We start from the raw sequence: 19,916 nt of genomic DNA, 5'->3' as shown, positions 1-19,916 counted from the left end.
TAAAGTCAATTAATCCGTGCAACCAAAAAACCCCCGCAAAAAAAACGGCTTTTGGCGGGCCGCGCGGCTGTTTTAAAAGGTGACAGCCGGCCTGGGGGGCTTCCCAGCACCCCCCCCCCGAACCACTTCTCTTCCCAGTTTGCTCTCCATGTGTCCCCAACCTTTCACGGAGGGTTTTCCACCTCTCCTCTTCCCAGTTTGCTCTCCATGTGTCCCCAACCTTTCACGGAGGGTTTTCCACCTCTCCTCTTCCCAGTTTGCTCTCCATGTGTCCCCAACCTTTCACGGAGGGTTTTCCACCTCTCCTCTTCCCAGTTTGCTCTCCATGTGTCCCCAACCTTTCACGGAGGGTTTTCCACCTCTCCTCTTCCCAGTTTGCTCTCCATGTGTCCCCAACCTTTCACGGAGGGTTTTCCACCTCTCCTCTTCCCAGTTTGCTCTCCATGTGTCCCCAACCTTTCACGGAGGGTTTTCCACCTCTCCTCTTCCCAGTTTGCTCTCCATGTGTCCCCAACCTTTCACGGAGGGTTTTCCACCTCTCCTCTTCCCAGTTTGCTCTCCATGTGTCCCCAACCTTTCACGGAGGGTTTTCCACCTCTTGAAAGGTTGGGGACACATGGAGAGCAAACTGGGAAGAGGAGAGGTGGAAAACCCTCCGTGAAAGGTTTGGGACACATGGAGAGCAAACTGGGAAGAGGAGAGGTGGAAAACCCTCCGTGAAAGGTTGAGGACACATGGAGAGCAAATTGGGAAGAGGAGAGGTGGAAAACCCTCCGTGAAAGGTTGAGGACACATGGAGAGCAAACCGCTTTTGGAGACTGCTGGGGAGCTGCTCGGCTGTTTTAAAAGGTGACAGCCGGGCTGGGGGGCTTCCCAGCAACCTCCCGAAGCCAACCCGGAAGTTCGGGTTTGGCGTTCGTAACATGAAAAAAGTTCGTAAAAAGAGGCAAATTTTTTCTGAACCCCGGGTTCGTATCTCGAGTTGTTCGTAAGACGAGGGGTTCGTATCTTGAGGTACCACTGTATTGTTATATTATATGCTGTGAGCCGCTCCGAGTCCTCGGAGAGGGGCGGCATACAAATCTAATAAACAAACAAACAAATAAATAAAGTTAGCTTTCTCAATGCTTTTGAATGGTCACTAAGTGAACTCTTCTTAGTCGAGGATTGCCTGTAGTCATGGCAAACCATCAGTCTTCTTTCACAAATTCTTCCATTTGGACTTAGGTCTTTAGTATAGAAGTTGAAAATCACCTCACCCAGTTCCACCACTGTTCGCAAACCACTCCAGCTTGTTGCAGCAAAAACCATTTACCAGTCAAGGGAATGGAGAGCACAAGGAGATTGAAAAACTCAGGTTTAATGATGCATGCATCCTGTTCAGAAGATAGAAAAGCAATGTCTGAACAAACTGCCTCTTTAGGCAAGCATCTTTTATACCTTCGCGGAGAAATGGGATGAGCAAAGCATGTCATATTATTGACTAATTGTTCTTATGGCTTACGTTGCCATAAAAAGATACAAAGGTAAAACTGTCCAATTAGCAACACATATCATCTTGATTGTTGTTGTGAGCTGCCCTGAGTCTTCGGAGAGGGGTGGCATACAAATCTAATAAATTATTATTATTATTATTATTATTATTATTATTATTATTATTATTACTACTACTACTATTATTGATACCATATAAAGATAAAAGAAGTTAACAGGATATGGTAAAAAGTGCTTACATGGTGGAAACAAACAAGAGAACATAGGCAAGATACATTTGATATGTTATTTATTTATTTTTTATTTATTTATTTATTTATTTATTGGACTTATATGGCAGCTGTGTTCAAATATATACACCCTCCATTAAGTATCACTTCTCTTAGTCCTCTCCTTAACATGTTACCTTAGCTGAATGTAAATAGATAAGCGATCTTGAGCAAATAAGTATAAAGTATGCAGTATCAGTTAATAGAACCATAAAATGTTCATCCCCTGGTGTCTCTTTCCAGCTCACTTCTTTCTTCAGTTGTCCCAGCTTCGGTTCTGTCATAATGGCTGTGTCTCTTCTCTTTTGGTCGGGCGGGTGCCTTGCAGTAATGGGCAGCCAAAATTTTTACTCTCATACTGTGGGTGTGGCTTATTTTGTGGGTGTGGCTTAATGGTCATGTGACTGGGTAGGAGTGGCTTGTTGGCCATGTGATCATGTGGGAGTGGCTTGAACGATCATCATCGTTCAAGTGAACTGTTAAGTCCTTGACTTACAACCTTCCCAGTGTCACTCGCTGGGGTGACAATTTGCTTCGCATTTTCCTGCACTCTCCTTCCCGGCTCACCTCCCACCTCAGACTGGGTAGCTAGGCGAACAGGTGCTGCCAGAAGCATAAATGATGCCAGCGCCGCTTCTACCCACACCTTCTGCTTGCACCTCAGGTGGGAGGTGGCCGTGTGAGGCTGGAGAGGAGCCGGGCAGGAGAGAAGGAAGCTCGTCTAAGGCCAGGAAGGAGGAAAGAGGAAAAAAGCAAGGAGCGCAGAGGCAGCAGTAGCAGCAGGGGGAAAAAGGAGAGCCGAGCCGAGACCAGTAATCCAGGAAGTGACAGCTGCGCATGCATCTTCATTTCCACCGGTGGAACTGCGTTCCCCCCCCGTCCTGCCTGCTGCCCACCCCTGGTCCCGTGGATCGAGCAGAAGAGCCACCGCCGCTCTCCCACGATCAGCAAGGGATCCCGCCTTTCTTTCTCACCCCTCCAGGGTGACTTTAGCCCCTTAGGGCCCACGACAATGAAGAATCGGCCAGGATTCCCAGAGTCCCACTATCCATCAGCCGTCCTGCTGCGACATCAAACCAGAAGTGCAAACCCCTCCAAACCAGGGGTCTCCAACCTTGGCAACTTTAAGCCAGGCAGACTTCAACTCCAGCAGAGGGTTGCCCATTGCTGACGCTACCAATGCGCTCCCAATGGCGGGCACGGGCACATGTGTGTCTGGCACATGCACTGGCATGAGCGGGTGTGAGATTTGGCTTTCTGCACATGCGCAGAAGCCAAATCTCGCACGAGGATACTCTCGCACACAAGATTTCGGTGAGCTTTGCTGCATGCGCGAATACAAAAAAACAGTGAAAATCACCAAAATCTCATGCGGGTGAGCATCCTCATGTGAGATTTGGCTTCTGTGCATGTGAAGAAGCCACATCTCATGCAGGTGCGCACATACACCCACTGGTCATGCACAACTGTGAACGCATCCTTGATTTTACTGCCACTCTATAGAGTGGCCCGCGCCAGCAGCAGCCCACAACTGTCAACTCCCAGAATTCCCCATCTGTTCTAGATGGAGCTCCAGGGACCTATTGCCCCTATCCGTGTAAGAATCCCTTGTCTTTTCCATAGGTTTTTTTTTGGAGGGGGGTATAAATTTTTCTTTATTTTTCTTTCAACATACAGTAAAACAACATGAGCAATAAAAAACACAGAATCAATGCTTAAAATAATAATTAATAATATTTCTTAGATACGTTAAACATTCAGAGAGGAAAAAAATCACTAATAATACTTTCAATATGTACTTTTTATCCTCTTCTTTGCTAAGTTAATTAAAATTAACTTATTAATATTATTAAAATTAACATCCTAGAATACAGCTCATCTGTTTGGAACCCATATCGCATCTCAGACATTAACACCCTTGAAAATGTCCAAAGATACTTCACAAGAAGAGCCCTTCACTCCTCCACCCGAAACAGAATACCCTACGAAACTAGACTGGGTCTTGAAAGTTTAGAACTACGACTCCTGGAACATGATCTAAGTATTGCCCACAAGATCATATGCTGCAATGTCCTGCCTGTAAAAGACTACTTCAGCTTCAACCACAACAACACAAGAGCACACAACAGATTCAAGCTTAATATTAACCGCTCCAAACTTGACTGTAAAAAATATGACTTTAGTAACCGGATTGTCGAAGTGTGGAACTCATTACCGGACTCTGTAGTATCCCCTAACTCCCAACATTTTACCCTTAGACTATCCACGGTTGACCTCTCCAGATTCCTAAGAGGTCAGTAAGAGGCGTACATAAGCGCACTAGAGTGCCTTCCGTCCCCTGTCCTATAGTCTCTCCTATATCTCGTATTTCTTCTCTACTATATCCTCTATAACCTTCATTGTGTATTATTGTGTATTGGACAAAATAAATAAATAAAATAAATAAATAAAATTAACCACACATGAGATATATTTCATCTACAAATAACAATATTATGAAATCCAGTCCCTTATATTCCTTTTTCTATTTATAATAAAACATAAACATCTTAACTCAATATCTAATTTAATCCTTTCATCTCTGTGTTAACTCGGAGAGGGGCAGCATACAAATCTAATTAATAATAATAATAATAATAATAATAATTATTATTATTATTATTATTATTATTATTATTATTATTATTATTATTATTATCCAATGCTGCCACCAATCCTTATTTGGTTATCTGGGTCTTTAATAGATTAGAATTAAATCATCATGTATTTCTTCAAAAGTAATTAAAAAAATACTCAATTATTTTCAGTTTTCAACCATTCATAAAAATTTCCCCAGATCTTATAGTAATCACACTCCTCTTTATCTTTAAGTTTTAAAGTAAGCCTATTCATTTCTGCATAATCTATAGGTTCCGCTGAAGCCGCTGAAATGCCCAGCCGTTTAGCTCCTGGAGAACGCCAAGCAGGCGATGGAACATCTCTTCCAGAGACCCCCAACCCCCAAATGGTGAGAGCCACGCTCTTCAGGGCCCTGCCTAAGAAGTGGGCTGCGGTAAGGTGTGGGGTGAGGGAGGTCAGCAGTGAACTGGGTCTGACGTGTGGCTTCTTTTTTCCCACTTGTAGATGTCAGCAGTCTATGCCGAGCTGGAAAGCCGCCTGACTGCTGGTTTAGGAGGGAAGCTGGGCCGCCTGCCAGTGTGTCGGACATCATCCCTGGCTTCAGAGCCTGCAGGTAACTTCTCCGGTCTTGTGGGGTACAGGAGACAACTCTTGGGGATTTATTTGGGGTGGAATTGGGCTGAATGTCTCTTTCTGTATTTTCTGCAGGTACCCGAAAATCAGGATTGACTATTTCCTGGCAGAATGATCCCGTCCTGCAGCCTTGCTATTACCACTCGCCTGGTGGCCTCCCTTCCCCCTGCAGTACAGATTCGAACCCCTACGTCAGCCTGGACAGTAGCCCAGCCTTGTCGCCCAGGCTGAGCCCCCTGTCTCGCCGGAGGAAGCTCTTTACCTTCTCGCGTCCGCCACGCAGCCGGGATACCGACCGCTTCCTGGATGCACTGAGCGAGCAGCTGGGCCATCGCATCACCCTGGTGGACGACTTCCTGGTGCCTGAGAACGATTATGAGGAGGTGGGAGGCAACCCGAGAGGTTCTTCTCTACCCAAAGGGGCCAGCATGGAAGGGTCTGCAGGGAGGGGGCTCCTTCCCTTGGGGGCGGCCCGACCTAAATCCTTCTTTTCCCTGGGATTGAAAAGTATTCTGTCCCCGGTTACGAATGTATCCCAAATACACGGTTGGGAACTAAGTTAGTTTAATGAATGAACCACTGCTAATAACTGGCTTAGCAGTGGCAAAACACATAAATCAAAAGAAACAATTATTATTATTATTACTACTACTACTACTACTACTACTACTACTACTACTACTACTACCACCACCACTACTGCTATTATCACGCAGTCCTAGGTGCTTGGGAAGCACCCGACTGGTGATTAAATACGAAATCCAGCATAGTGATCTCATTTGCTGTGTTGTAATGACATAATACTAACCACTACTACTACTATTACTATTATTATTATTATTATTATTATTATTATTATTATTAATAATTAGATTTGTATGCCGCCCCTCTCCGAAGACTCGGGGTGGCTCACAGGATACAATATAAAACAGTGAATACAAAACAAACCTAATTAATTAAAAAATGCTTTCTCATTCTGAAAGTCAACTGTTAATTAGTCTTTAATTAGCAGATGGAATAAGTTCAATCAGTCTTTGTTCATGTAATGTCCAAAAGCTTGGCGCCGGCTGAAGGGGTTGGGGGTGGGAGGCACTGTCTTGCAGTGGTTCTCCTCCTACCTCTCCGGTTGGTCGCAGTCGGTGTTAGTGGGGGGTCAGAGGTCGACCTCTAGGTCTCTCACTTGTGTGGTGCCCCAGGGGTCGGTCCTCTTCCCCCTACTGTTTAATATTTACATGAAATCGCTGGGTGAGATCACCAAGAGGCATGGGGTGAGGTATCATCAGTATGCTGATGATACCCAGTTGTACATCTCCACCCCATGTCCAGTCAATGAAGCAATGGAAGTGATGTGCCAGTTCCTGGAGGCTGTTGGGGTCTGGATGGGTGTCAACAGACTCAAACTCAACCCTGATAAGACGGAGTGGCTGTGGGTTTTGCCTCCCAAGGACAATTCCATCTGTCACCCTGGGGGGGGATCACTGACCCCCTCAGAGAGGATCCGCAACTTGGGCGTCCTCCTTGATCCACAGCTCACATTAGAGAAACATCTTTCAGCTGTGGCGAGGGGGGCGTTTGCCCAGGTTTACCTGGTGCACCAGTTGCGACCCTATTTGGACCGGGAGTCACTGCTCACAGTCACTCATGCCCTCATCACCTTGAGGTTCGACTACTGTAACACTCTCTACATGGGGCTACCTTTGAAGAGTGTTCGGAAATTGCAGAATACAGCTGCGAGAGCAATCATGGGCTTCCCTAGGTATGCCCATGTTACACCAACACTCCATAGTCTGTATTGGTTGCCGATCAGTTTCGGGTCACAATTCAAAGTGTTGGTTATGACCTATAAAGCCCTTCATGGCATCGGACCAGAATATCTCTGGGACCGCCTTCTTCTGCACGAATCCCAGCAACCGGTTAGGTCCCACAGAGTTGGCCTTCTCTGGGTCTGGTCGACTAAACAATGTCATCTGGCGGAAGCCAGGGGAAGAGCCTTCTCTGTGGCAGCCCCGACCCTCTGGAACCAGTTTCCCCCAGAGATTAGGATTGCCCCCACCCTCCTTGCCTTTTGCAAACTTCTAAAAACCCACCTCTGCCGTCAGGCATGGGGGAACTGAGACATGTCCCCCTGGCCTATATAATTTATGAATGGTATGTTTGTGTGTGTGTCTTATTTTTTAAATAAGTGGTTTTTAGAGACTTTTTAATACAGTGATCCCTCGAGTTTCGCGATCTCGATCTTCGCGAAACGCTATATCGCGATTTTTAAAAAAATATTAATTAAAAAAAAAACCACTTCCGCGTTTGGCTTCGGGAGTCAGCTGGGAAGCGGTGTGGCTGTTTTAAAAGGTCGCAGCCGGCCTGGGGGGCTTCCCAGCACCCCCTGAACCCCCAACCTGGGTTCGGGGGGGTGCTGGGAAGCCCCCCAGGCCAGCTGCGACCTTTTAAAACAGCCGCGCCGCTTCCCAGCTGAGTCCTGAAGCCAAACGCCAAAGGCGAACTTCCGCGTTTGGCTTCAGGACTCAGCTGGGAAGCGGCGCGGCTGTTTTAAAAGGTCGCAGCCGGCCTGGGGGGCTTCCCAGCACCCCTCCGAACCCCCAACCTGGGTCTTCCCGGCCGCCCACGCAAAGGGGAAACCCCGGCTCCTCGCTGATGCCCGCCGCTCGCCCGCCCGCCAGCAAGAGGGGGAAGACCCAGGGAAGGTTCCTTCGGCCGCCCAGCAGCTGATCTGCTCAGTAGCGCAGCAGCAGCGAGGAGCCGAATCGGGGTTTCCCCTTTGCGTGGGCGGCGGGGAATGCAAACTCCACCATCTACGCATGCGCGGCCATAGAAAAAAAAAGGGCACGCATGAACAGATGGTGTTTTTACTTCCGTAACCCTACATCGCGAAAAATTGATTATCGCGAGGGGTCTTGGAACGGAACCCTCGCGATAATAGAGGGATCACTGTATTAGATTTGTGATACATTGTTTTTTGTTATTGTTGTGAGCCGCCCCGAGTCTGCGGAGACAGGCGGCATACAAATCTAATAAATGAATGAATGAATGAATGAATGAAGGAAGGAAGGAAGGAAGGAAGGAAGGAAGGAAGGAACAAACAAACAAACAAACACCGAGGAGTTCCTCTCGATAAAGAAATCCAATGCAGGAGAAACAGGACTTCACACTACAAGGCACGGACAGAGATCCCAGTTTCAAAAAATTGATCCCTGCAGGTTTCCAGCTGCCTCTATTGTCCTTAAATAGATTAGAGGAGTGGCCAATCAGCCCCCAGTCTTGCTCTAGAGGAGACCTCCTCCCGAGTAAACCTTTCATCTTGGCAGCCCTGCGCGCTCTTGCATTCAGGAAAAGAGTAGCCCAATGAAGGGTTGCCTGCTCCAGCCGTTACCAGTGCACTCCGTGTATTGCTCTGTGTCTCCTGCAGGCGCACACTTGCACCTGAGATAGATTTTGCTTCTGCGCATACACAGGAGCAAAATCTCGTGAGGGGACGTGCACATTCATGAAATTTTTTGGGGGGGAGGGTTGCTTCTGCACATACATAGAAGCAAAAAGCCGTCCAAAATCAGCAAAATTTCACACACGTGAGATTTGCACAGGAAGCAAATCTCGCTCTGATGCGCCTGCCCACCCACCGGTCAGCTGGAACTGGGCGCGCAGCTCCATTTTCGCTACCGGAACGGCATCCCCCCCCCCAGTCCATGTAGCAACCCAATACTGGAGTAGCCCCTCCTTTCTCATAACTATCAAAGAGATGCTTGAGGGTCCAAAGCCCCTGGCTTCACAGCCTGCTGGCGGTCCACAACACTAAGTTGTGTCTTCGGAGAGGGGCAGCATACAAATTTAATAAATTATTACAAATTATTATTAATTATTAAGTTGCCCAAGACAGAAGGCAGGTTCCGTTCCAATTCTGTTATTCTGTATATGAGAAGCAAATTTTGTATACACGAAGCAAATTCGTTTTTAGGCAGACGCCTTTATCAGGTTCCTTCTTACTGCAACATATTGATGAGACCAGTTGTAACCACTTTCCCGTTTGACAGTTTGGAGCCATCTGTGTGCTAGTAAACATCAAAAGGGAGAGAAAAACAACAGGCTTTGGGGAGGGGGTGCCAAATGTGTCTTTATTTTGTTTACCGAAACATAAAACAACACTTGAAAGGCTCGGTGATTAACAGATGGGAAGAGAATTACAATACAGACACAAGGTTGAAATATTTCACAAGTCAAATTGGAAGGATCTGCAGGCCAAAATGATCCTCTAAAGCAGGGATCTCCAACCTTGGCAACTTTAAGACTTATGGACTTCAACTCCCAAAATTCTGGCAGGGGAATTTTGGGAGTAAAGTCCACAAGTCTTAAAGTTGCCAAGTTTGAGGACCCTTGGTCTAGGGCTAAGGCAACTCCCCACAGGACATATTTGCCATAGAACAAGAGTTACACTAATAAGGAGAAATGGTGGAATATCGTCATTAAAGAAAGAATGCCAAAGGAAGGACAAAATGAAATCTGAATGACCAAACCTTAAATCATTTTAAAATCATTAAATCGAATGGTTGAATTGTTCTGCAGAGAGTTTCCAATGGTGAGTTGGCTACGGCGAATTGTCCTGTGGCAAATTGGCCACACTGAGTTCTCGCGGGTTTTAAAAAATATTAATGGAAAAATATATATTGCGATGTTTTGCTACTTCGCAAGTTTTCTGCGGAACTCGCCCGCCTGAGATGCTACTTGCCTACATGAGATTGTAAACAACACGCAATTGGTTGATTGATAGAGAAGTGACCAACCAGAGTGTGCTGCTTTGTATCCCAGAGCCTGATTGGCTCAGTACAGTAGCATGTTGTTTACTTTTCGTCTGTGCGCAGCTTCCCCGTCCCTGAGTCTGCTCCTACACTCGGCCATTTCACGTGGAGCATCGTTTCATTGCATAGGTTTAGGAATTCAAAACATTTTACAGTAAGTGTAAAGGTACAATACCTGCACAGAACAGTGTGAGAATGGTTATTAAGGGAATGGGAAAAGTTTAGGTAGCATAAAAGCGTGGGGGAAGGTTTATAAAGCCTTAAAATAGTGTATACTTAAATAAATATAGCATCCCTACTACGTGGAGTTTCCTTTATCGCTGGTGGTCCTGGAATGTAACACGTGGGATCACTGTATATTTTCCCCCTTTTCCTGGAGACAGATGCTCCCTCCATACCTGTCCAAATGATACAACGTGCTTATGAAGTTGGATTGCCCTGTGCCTTACCTGCCCATCCTTACCATTCTTTCTCCAGATGAGTTTCCACGATGACCAGGGCAGCTACATGGCCAATGACCGCAGCAGTGCCAGCGACGGCTTGAGCAGCAGCGAAGGGAGTTCCCTGACCTACTCCATCTTGTCCGACCACCTCCCCCTGCCTCCCATCAGCCCGCCCCCTAGACCTCCGCAGTTCCGGGAAGCCCAGGAGGAGCCCAGGAGCCTGGAGGCAGCTCAGAGTGGTCCCTCCGGCCCCCACCCCACAGCCCAGCTCCCCCTCCCTCCTCCCCCTCCTCCCCCTCCCCTCCCTCCCCCAATGCCCTGTGCGCCCCCTCCAGTGCTGCAAGGGAGTGCTCACCGCAGGAGCGAGTCCAAACACATGAGCGTCAAGCGGCTGCGCTGGGAGCAGGTGGAGAACTCGGAAGGCACCATCTGGGGCCAGGTAGGATGAGAACTCCGACGGAGGTGCATGCGTAGAAGAAAGAATGGCGGGACCAGATGGGAGGCAGAGTGAAAAGAGGAATCAGCCTCGAATCCTACGTAGCCACAAGCAAACTAAGCCAATGACCCTTATCTAACTCTAAGCAAGCTCTAACCATTAGTTGAGAAGATCCCTGTGCATAGGCAATAAATCAACTTAATTGAACCTTCATGTGTGGACCTGGTCTTTCCTGTCTGACCGCATGACCCCCATCTCCTCCCATCCTGGCTGGCCCCTGCTTTGTCGAAATCCTCTGAGCTTTCGGTTCCAACGGATACAAAAGTCTAAAGTGTGCGTACACCTAGCAACAATCTATGCCAGTTAATGTTATTCTTTCGAATGCTGTGCTAAGCTTTCCTTATTCTTTCTGTATTTACCATATTTTTTGGAGTATCAGACACACCGGAATATAAGACACATCTTAGTTTTTGGGAGGAAAATAGGGAAAAGAACCTGCTTACCAAGTTATTCATCTGGCTAGTGTCCTTAGTCTGGTCAGCTTCAACATATTATTTTAACCCCTGATTAAGGGCTTAAAATTGTTTTTATTATGAGAGAGTAACAATGAAAGAACTTGCAAGGCAGTAAGAGCTGGAAACATCATTAGCACCTGGTTAGGGGTGGAAAGAAACATTTGGAGCAAGTTAGACCAATGGGGGGGAAACCTGCAAAGACTTAGGGCTTGGAAAACATTCTTCACAGAGAGTAGCAATGAAAGAGCTTGGGTACATTCATAGCACCTGGTTAGGGCTGGAAAGAAATATGTGGAGCAAGTACAGCAATGAAAAAAAAGCACCCTACAAAGACAGAGTTTGGAATGCATTCTTGGCAGAGAGTAACAATGAAAGAGCTTATAAGCCAGTAAAAGCTTGGAAACATTTTTAGCACCTGGTTAGGGCTGGAAAGAAACATTTAGAGCAAATAGAGAATGAAAAAAAATGTTTGGAAAACATTCTTCGCAAAGGCAACAGTGAAAGAGCTTGCAAGTGGGTAACAGCCCAGAACATTGTTAGCGCCTGGTTAGGGCTGGAAAGAAACTTACTCAGAGCAAGTTAGAGTAATGAAAAAAACCCTGCAAAGACTCAGGGCTTGGAAAACATTCTTTGCAGAGAGAAACAATGAAAGAGCTGCAAGGTAAGAGCTGGGAAGATCATTAGCAGCTAGTTAGGGCTGGAAAAAAAAACCTACATTCAGAATATAAGATGCACCCAAATTATCAGCCTCTTTTAGGGAGGAAAAAGGTGTGTCTTATACACCGAAAAATACGGTATTTCTATGGTTATGAAAAAGGCACACAAAGTATATTTGGGACACTGTGAAACCTAGAGGTCTTCATTCTAAAGCCCTTTGGGTAGGGAGGTGCCCCACCCTTTCTACAGATTGTCATCTTGTTGCTTGGGATGGGGTGGGGCGTGGGAAGTGAGAGATAAATAAGCGATATTTGGCCCCAAAACAGAGTTGTTCATTTCAGTTGTATTCCTGACCTTTTGGAGAGAGGCGGGTGGGCTGGTCAATAACTCCTCCTCCAGGTTCCTTTGTGGCCCAGGTAGTATCCCTTGTGTAGGTCTAAGGTCACATTGTTAGGCAAGCCCAAATGTGTTCCTAACCACATACGGATGCTTTCTCACCTTATGCTGTTAGCAGCGGTGGGCTACGAGCCGGAATGCTAAATTGCGCTCACCGCCGCAGCTCGTAAGTGCTTGTGGGGCCAGCACAATTATGCTTCTGCACCTGTGGAGGTAGCAAAATCACGCACGGAGTCGCAGGTGCACCCGTGTTTCGACATGCATGGAAGCAAAAAAACCTCGCCAAAACACGGGCGCACCTGTGGCTCCATGTGCGATTTTGCTACCTCCACAGGTGCAGAAGCAAAATCGCGGTGGCCCTGCAAGCACTTATGAGCTGTGGCGGTGAGCGCAATTTAGGGTTCTGGTTCGTAGCCCACTGCTGGCTGTTAGCTTAAGTTAGCATGAGTTTTGAACTCTAGGCTTTGCAACCAATGCAATAGGCCTTGGTGCCAACCTTTGCTTGGTGAAGGGGGAGCAGGGGCTTTAGTGCAAAGCACTGGGCAATCGGCAGTTGGGCCGAGTGGACATCAGCCAGGGGGCCCAGAACCCTTAGAAGAGCCAAGGGTTGTGCCTCTGTTTGTAGTCCGTCTTTGCGAATTTCTTGCAGCTGCTGAGGATGTGATCAATTGTTTCATCAGCTTCCTTGCAAAGTCTGCATTTGGGGTCATCAACTGATTTTTTCGATGCTGGCCTTGATGGCATTTGTCCTGATTGTTTGCTCCTGGGCTGCAAGAATCAAACCTTCTGCCTCCTTGTTTGGGGTTCCATTAGTGAGCCATGACCAGGTCTCTTCTCCTTTTGCCTCTTGGTGTGACTGCCTCTTCCTTCCTTCCTGGCCTAGCTCGGGGAGGACTCGGACTATGACAAGCTAAGCGACATGGTCAAATACCTGGACCTCGAGCTGCATTTTGGGACCCAGAAGCCAGCGAGTGAGTGTGGGGCAGTGAAGGGCTACAATTTTTTTACTACACACTGTGGATGCATTCTATGTTTGTCGTCAGCTGCCCCGAGTCCACGGAGAGTGGCGGCATACAAATCCAATTAATAAATAAAAATAAATAAATAGATAAAGAGTCTTCCCCCACAAAAAGCAGTGGGGGATCCAGGGTGCCAGGCGGGAGATGTTCTGAGTATCTCAAGCCTTTGACTTGGAGGTTCCATTTTGGGATGCTGTGGGGGGCCACAGAAGGCCCAACCCATGTTATGCCAGTCGCACATCTCAATTTTTTCCTCCTTCCCAAGGCCTCTTGAACCCCCTCCTCATCTCACATTAAATCTTTCAGTTTCTCTTCCAGAGCCGAGCCCCTTGCCGGAGCCCCTTAAAAAAAAGCACCTGGTTGAGATTCTGTCCCACAAAAAGGCCTACAACACAGGTGAGTAACAGCTGGCAGAGGCCAGGAGGGTGTGGAGAAGACCTCAGGGCAATGGACAAGTAGACTGAGCCTTTGCCCATGCACCAGAGGAGTGCTCAAACAGATGTGCTGGACATAAAAACCGGGTGTGCTTGGGTTGTCCCTTTGTGGCCACTGTGTTGATCTTTCTAACTACATCCTGCAGTTACCCACACCATCCCAAACACCTGGAGGAAAGGTAAGATATCGGTCAGAAGCAGTGATGGGCTACCAAAACTTTTACTACCACATTGTGGGCGTGGCTTATGCATTTTCTTTCAACATCTTTCAGTGCAAATTGGATGTTCTGGGATGGAGCTCCATTTTTGCTATCCCACTGCGTTCCCCCCCACTCCATCCAGGTAGTAGCCCACCCCTGATTATCTACTATATGAAGTGTATTCACAGCTCTTCTAAAGTTATACACACACAACCTCATTTAGTGTGATAGGAAAAATATACACAGATCCCAGAAGGGAAAAAAAGAAAAAAAAAAATCAAAATTTTGCTACCAGTACTGTATACCTGACCGTACCCGTAGGAGCCCACCACTGGTCAGAGGGTTGGAAAGGGACCTTGGAGGTCTTTCAAAGAGCCAGAGCAGCACAGTGGTTAGAGTGTAGCACTGCAATCTCCTTCAGCTAACTGCGAGCTGTTCTGCTGCACGAATCCCAGCGGCCGATTAGGTCCCACAGAGTTGGCCTTCTCTGTGTCCCATCGACTAAACAATTTCGTCTGGCGGGACCCAGGGGAAGAGCCTTCTCTGTGGCGGCCCTGGCCCTCTGGAATAAACTCCCCCCAGGGATTAGGACCGCCCCCACCCTCCTTGCCTTTCGAAAGCTTCTGAAGACCCACCTTTGTCGCCATGCATGGGGAAACTGACATACCTCTAGCTATTATGGTTTATGTATGGTCTGTTATGTTGTGTAATTGTTTTCTTTTTATAATAAGGGTTTTAAATTGTTTATAACATTAGATTTGTACATGATGTATTGTTGCTGTGAGCCACTCCGAGTCCTCGGAGAGGGGCAGCATACAAATCTAATGAATTATTATTATTAATTAATTCTCCTTAACTATTACACAGCCATCTTAATTGCGCACCTGAAACTCTCGCACATCGAGCTGCGCCGGATCCTCCTGAGCATGGAGAGCGACCGCTTGGAAGCCTCCCACATCAAGCAGCTGCTGCTCTTCGCGCCCGATGCCGAGGAGGAGCAGCACTTCTGCAGCTACCAGGGAGACCCCGGCAAGCTGAGCGAGCCAGACCAGTTTGTCCTGCAGGTGAGTCTCTGAGCAAGGTAAAAGCAGTCCGGTGGGGGGTGGGGGAGGGGGATCGGAAGTGACACAGAAGTGTTTAGCAGCCCCTGAAAATATAGGTTCAAGTCACCTCTTGTCACCACTGTTAGATCGGGAATGATGAGATACACAGTGTCGCCGAATTCGTCTTTATTAGGAGTACAAAGTAACAGCAACAGGCAACAGTTTAAAGTTCGCGGCTAAAATCTGAGCCGCTCCGCATGGCGTTTCTATTTAAAGGGATACAGTTCTAATAGGCGCGGCTATGACAGCCGTTTGGATTTTCCCGCCCGTGATTGGTGGTCTATGCAGGTAGAGTGCTGTACTGCAGGCCACTGACGCTGACTGTAGATCTGAAGGTCAGCGGTTCAAATCTCATCACCGGCTCAAGGTTGACTCAACCTTCCATCCTTCCGAGGTGGGTAAAATGAGGACCCGGATTGTGGGGGCAATATACTGGCTGTTAAAAAGTGCTATTGCTAACATGTTGTAAGCCACCCTGAGTCTAAGGAGAAGGGCGGCATAAAAATCAAATAAATAAATAAATAAATAAATTAGCTAATTCAAATATACATTAACATAATCTTACAGGATACAATGGCATTACATTATTCCAGACAAAAGCTCTATCTCATGACGCATATAATCACGGCAGTTAGAATATCAATAGTCCAAATGTGGAAAATGGAACAAAACCTGTCCAAAGACTTAATCGTTGAGAAAATCTATAGATGTGGTGAAATGGACGAAATGACGAACACAATCAAAGGAACAAAAATTAAAGAAACCAAAGAGATGTGGAAAAAATGGTACGAATGGATCCGCAATAAAAATAAAAAATAGTAATACATGGTATAGGTGTACAGAGTAAGGATTTAAACATCATATATTACGCTTTACTAACTCTTTGAATTATATTGGGATTATTAAACACACAGAGCCGTGATATGTAATATTAATATGTAAAAAGATACGGAATTGGATCTGTGAAATCAATTGTATGAACTATTTTTTTAATCAATAAAATTTAATAAATTAAAAAAGAGAAAATAATAATAATAATTTATTGGATTTGTATTATTATTATTATTATTATTATTAATTAGATTTGTATGCCGCCCTTCTCCAAAGATATATTGTTTACTATTGTTGTGAGCCGCCCCAAGTCTTCGGAGAGGGGCGGCATACAAATCTAATATATTATTATTATTATTATTATTATTATTATTATTATTATTATTAATTTCATTTAGGCTACAAACCAGTGTTGTGATTCTAAATGAGATCGCCACGGGCCCGTCTGTATGCCTCCTGGAAAAAGCCGCTTCCGGGGCAAACAGGACCTGGATGCCCGAGACTTCTTTCCTTACTCTTCCAGATGCTTTTGGTGCCTGAATATAAAACCCGCCTGTGCAGCCTCCACTTCAAGGCAACTCTGCAGGAGAAGGTAGAAGAGATTACGGCCAGCTACGAGTGCGTCTACAATGCTTCCCTGGAACTGAAGAGTAGCAAAAAACTGGCTAAAATCTTGGAGGTCAGTTCAAATAACATTCCTGGTTTTGTTTTATTTTATTTTATTTTATTTATTTATTTTTATTTTATTCATTTCATTTATTTTATTTTATTTTATTATTTATTTATTTTATTTTATTTTATATTTACTTATTTTGTCAAGTACGAATTGGTAGTATACAAGGATAGAACAATGTTTATATACATGATACCAGTAAGAGAGAAACATTAGGACAGGTCGGTTCAAATAACATGCCTGGTTTTATTTATTTTTATTTTATTTTGCTTTGTTTTGTTTTTTATTTTTTATTTTGTATTTTATTTTATTTTGTATTTTATTTTATTTTGTATTTTATTTTATTTTATTTTCTATTTTATCTTATCTTATTTTATTTGCTTATTTTATCAAGTGCAAATTGGTAGTATGCAAAGATATAATATTTATATACATGATACCAGTAAGAGAGAAACATTAGGATGGGGGACGGAAGGCACGCTGGTGCACTCATGCACGCCCCTTACTGACCTCTGAAGAATCGGGAGAGGTCAACAGTGGATAGTCTAAGGCAGTGATGGCGAACCTATGACACAGGTGCCACAGGTGGCATGCGGAGCCATATCTGCTGGCACATGAGCCGTTGCCTTAGCTCAGCTCCAACGTGTATAGGTGTGCCAGCCAGCTGATTTTTGGCTCACCCAGAGACTAGGAGGGCATTTTTGGCTTCCAGAGAACCTCTGGGGAGATGGGGGAGGGCCTTTTTGCCCTCCCCCTGGCTCCAGGGAAGCCCTGGGGTGGGTGAAACACGAGCCTGCTGGGACCACCAGAAGTTGGGAAAGAGGCCATTTCCAGCCTCTAGAGGGTCTCTGGGAGGCGGGGGAAGCTGTTTTCGCAATCCACAGACATTGAATTATGGGTGTGGGCACTTGTGCATGCGTGATAGCACGCTCACATGCTCTTTCGGCACCCGAGAAAAAATTTTTTGACATTACTGGTCTAAGGTAAGGTTTTGGGGGGTTGGTGACAAAACTAGGGAGTCAAGTAGTGAGTCCCATGCATTAACTACAGTACTTGGTTATTAAAGTCGTCTTTCCTGCAGTCCAGTTTGGAGCGTTAAGTTTGCTCGTGTTGCTAGTAGTTGCCACCAGAGGGCCACCACTCCTTTTTACTTGGCCACCTGTTAGCAATTCTCAGACTTTTTATTTGTTTGTTTGTTTGTTTGTTTGTTTGTTTGTTTTGTCCAATACACACTAATACACAATGAGGGTTATAGAAAATATAATCAGGTAGAATGTACTAAAGAAAGAATAGAGGAGAAATTAAAGGAGTAAAATATAACTATCAGTTATATTACTGACCTCTTAGGAACTTGGTGAGGTCAACCGTGGATAATCTAAGGGTAAAGTGTTGGGGGTTAGGGGATGATACTACAGAGTCCGGTAGTGAATTCTACGCTTTGACAACTCGATTACTAAAGTCGCATTTTTTACAGTCAAGTTTGGAGCAGTTAATATTAAGCATGAATCTGTTGTGTGCTCTTGTGTTGTTGTGGTTGAAGCTGAAGTAGTCTTTTACAGGCAGGATGTTGCAGCATATGATCTTGTGGGCAATACTTAGATCATGTTTGAGGCGTCTTAGTTCTAAGCTTTTTAGACCCAGGATTGTAAGTCTAGTTTCGTATGGTATTCTGTTACGGGTAGAGGAATGAAGAGCTCTTCTGGTGAAGTATCTCTGGACATTTTCAAGGGTATTAATGACAGAAATGGGTTCCAAACAGATGAGCTATATTCTAGGATGAGTCTTTCTTTCTTTATAATCTTTCAGGGTACTGTAGAAAGAGTTCCATCAGCTATCTCTCTCTTTCTTTCTTTCTTTCTCTCTCTCTCTCTCTCTTTCTCTCTCTCCCTCCCTCCTTCCCTCTCTTTCCCCCCTCCCCACTCGACATCAGCAAGATTATTATTATATTATATTATGTTTGTTTGTTTGTTTGTTTGTTTATTTACTTACTTACTTACTTACTTACTTACCGTACTTACTTACTTACTTACTTACTTACTTACTTACTTACTTACTTACTTATTAGATTTGCATGCCACCCTTCTCTGAAGACTCGGGGCAGCTAACAAATGCTGCTATTCTTTGTGGATCTTCATGTTTTCTCAATATTTCTTTCCATTCTTTTCTTTCTTTTAAATATTCTTTATTAATTTTCCACTTTTAAAAAGAAAACACAAAAATAAGTACAAAAGAAAATCAAAGGAAATTAAAATAATAATAATATATACAGGTATAAGAATTAAACACATGGATTATTATAAGAAAGAAGCTTTCTTTCACTTCTTTTGCACATAAGAACATAAGAAGAGCCCTGCTGAATGGGGCCAAAGCCCATTGAGTCCAGCATTCTGTGTCACATAGGGGCCCACCAATTGTCCATAGGGATCTTGAGCAGAAAGAGAAGGCAAGACCCTCCCTTTCCCTTGACCCCCAACAAATGGGACCCAAGGGAATCCTGCCTGCCTCAACCAACATACAGGCGGCACATGGACATCCCTTTCAATAACCACCTATGATACACTTGGCATCCATGAACCTGTCTAATCCTTCCTTGAAGCTATCCAGGCTGACAGCTGTCATGACCTCTTCTGGAAGTGAATTCCATAAACCTGTGCAGGGAGCAAAAAAACCAAGCCAAAACACAGGCACACCTGCTTCTCCGCGTACGATTCTGCTACTAGCACAGGTGCACTAGCAAAATTGCGCTGGACTCCGCTAGCACTCAGAGCTACAGGGGCAAGCACACCTCACCGTTCCACCTTAGCAGCCCACCACTCACCATATTACAAAAAAAGATGTCGAAGCTTTGGAAGAAGTGCAGAGAAGAGCAACTAAGACGATTAAAGGCCTGAAGACAATAACCTAGGAAGAAGCGCTGCAGGATTTGGGTTAGGCCAGTCGAGGGAAGATTTAAGATTTAATTGGATTTGTATGTGTTCAGTTCTGGAGACCTCACCTACAAAAAGATATTGACAAAATTGAACGGGTCCAAAGACGGGCTACAAGAATGGTGGAAGGTCTTAAGCATAAAACTTATCAGGAAAGACTTCATGAACTCAATCTGTATAGTCTGGAGGACAGAAGGGAAAGGGGGGACATGATCGAAACATTTAAATATGTTCAAGGGTTAAATAAGGTTCAGGAGGGAAGTGTTTTTAATAGGAAAGTGAACACAAGAACAAGGGGACACAATCTGAAGTTAGTTGGGGGAAAGATCAAAAGCAACATGAGAAAATATTATTTCACTGAAAGAGTAGTAGATCCTTGGAACAAACTTCCAGCAGACGTGGTTGGTAAATCCACAGTAACTGAATTTAAACATGCCTGGGATAAACATATATCCATTGTAA

At 45.2% G+C, this 19,916-nt stretch overlaps 1 protein-coding gene across 1 annotated transcript in view; it reads left to right on the top strand.

The window, feature by feature from the left end:
• GRID2IP (Grid2 interacting protein) overlaps positions 1-19,916 on the top strand; it is an 89,221-nt gene that overhangs the window by 55,002 nt on the left and 14,303 nt on the right. Inside the window, exons 10-17 of the mRNA XM_070760223.1 lie at positions 4,673-4,770; positions 4,887-4,995; positions 5,091-5,398; positions 10,298-10,702; positions 13,151-13,238; positions 13,605-13,682; positions 14,788-14,984; positions 16,378-16,533. Of these exons, the coding sequence (XP_070616324.1) occupies positions 4,673-4,770; positions 4,887-4,995; positions 5,091-5,398; positions 10,298-10,702; positions 13,151-13,238; positions 13,605-13,682; positions 14,788-14,984; positions 16,378-16,533 (1,439 nt within the window). The remainder of the gene's footprint in view (positions 1-4,672; positions 4,771-4,886; positions 4,996-5,090; positions 5,399-10,297; positions 10,703-13,150; positions 13,239-13,604; positions 13,683-14,787; positions 14,985-16,377; positions 16,534-19,916) is intronic.

This window comes from Erythrolamprus reginae, chromosome 9, assembly GCF_031021105.1.
Source record: "Erythrolamprus reginae isolate rEryReg1 chromosome 9, rEryReg1.hap1, whole genome shotgun sequence".
NCBI classification, from domain to species: domain Eukaryota; kingdom Metazoa; phylum Chordata; class Lepidosauria; order Squamata; family Dipsadidae; genus Erythrolamprus; species Erythrolamprus reginae.
The sequence above is the reverse complement of the archived record's forward strand: the minus strand, read 5'-3'. Positions and strand labels throughout refer to the sequence as shown.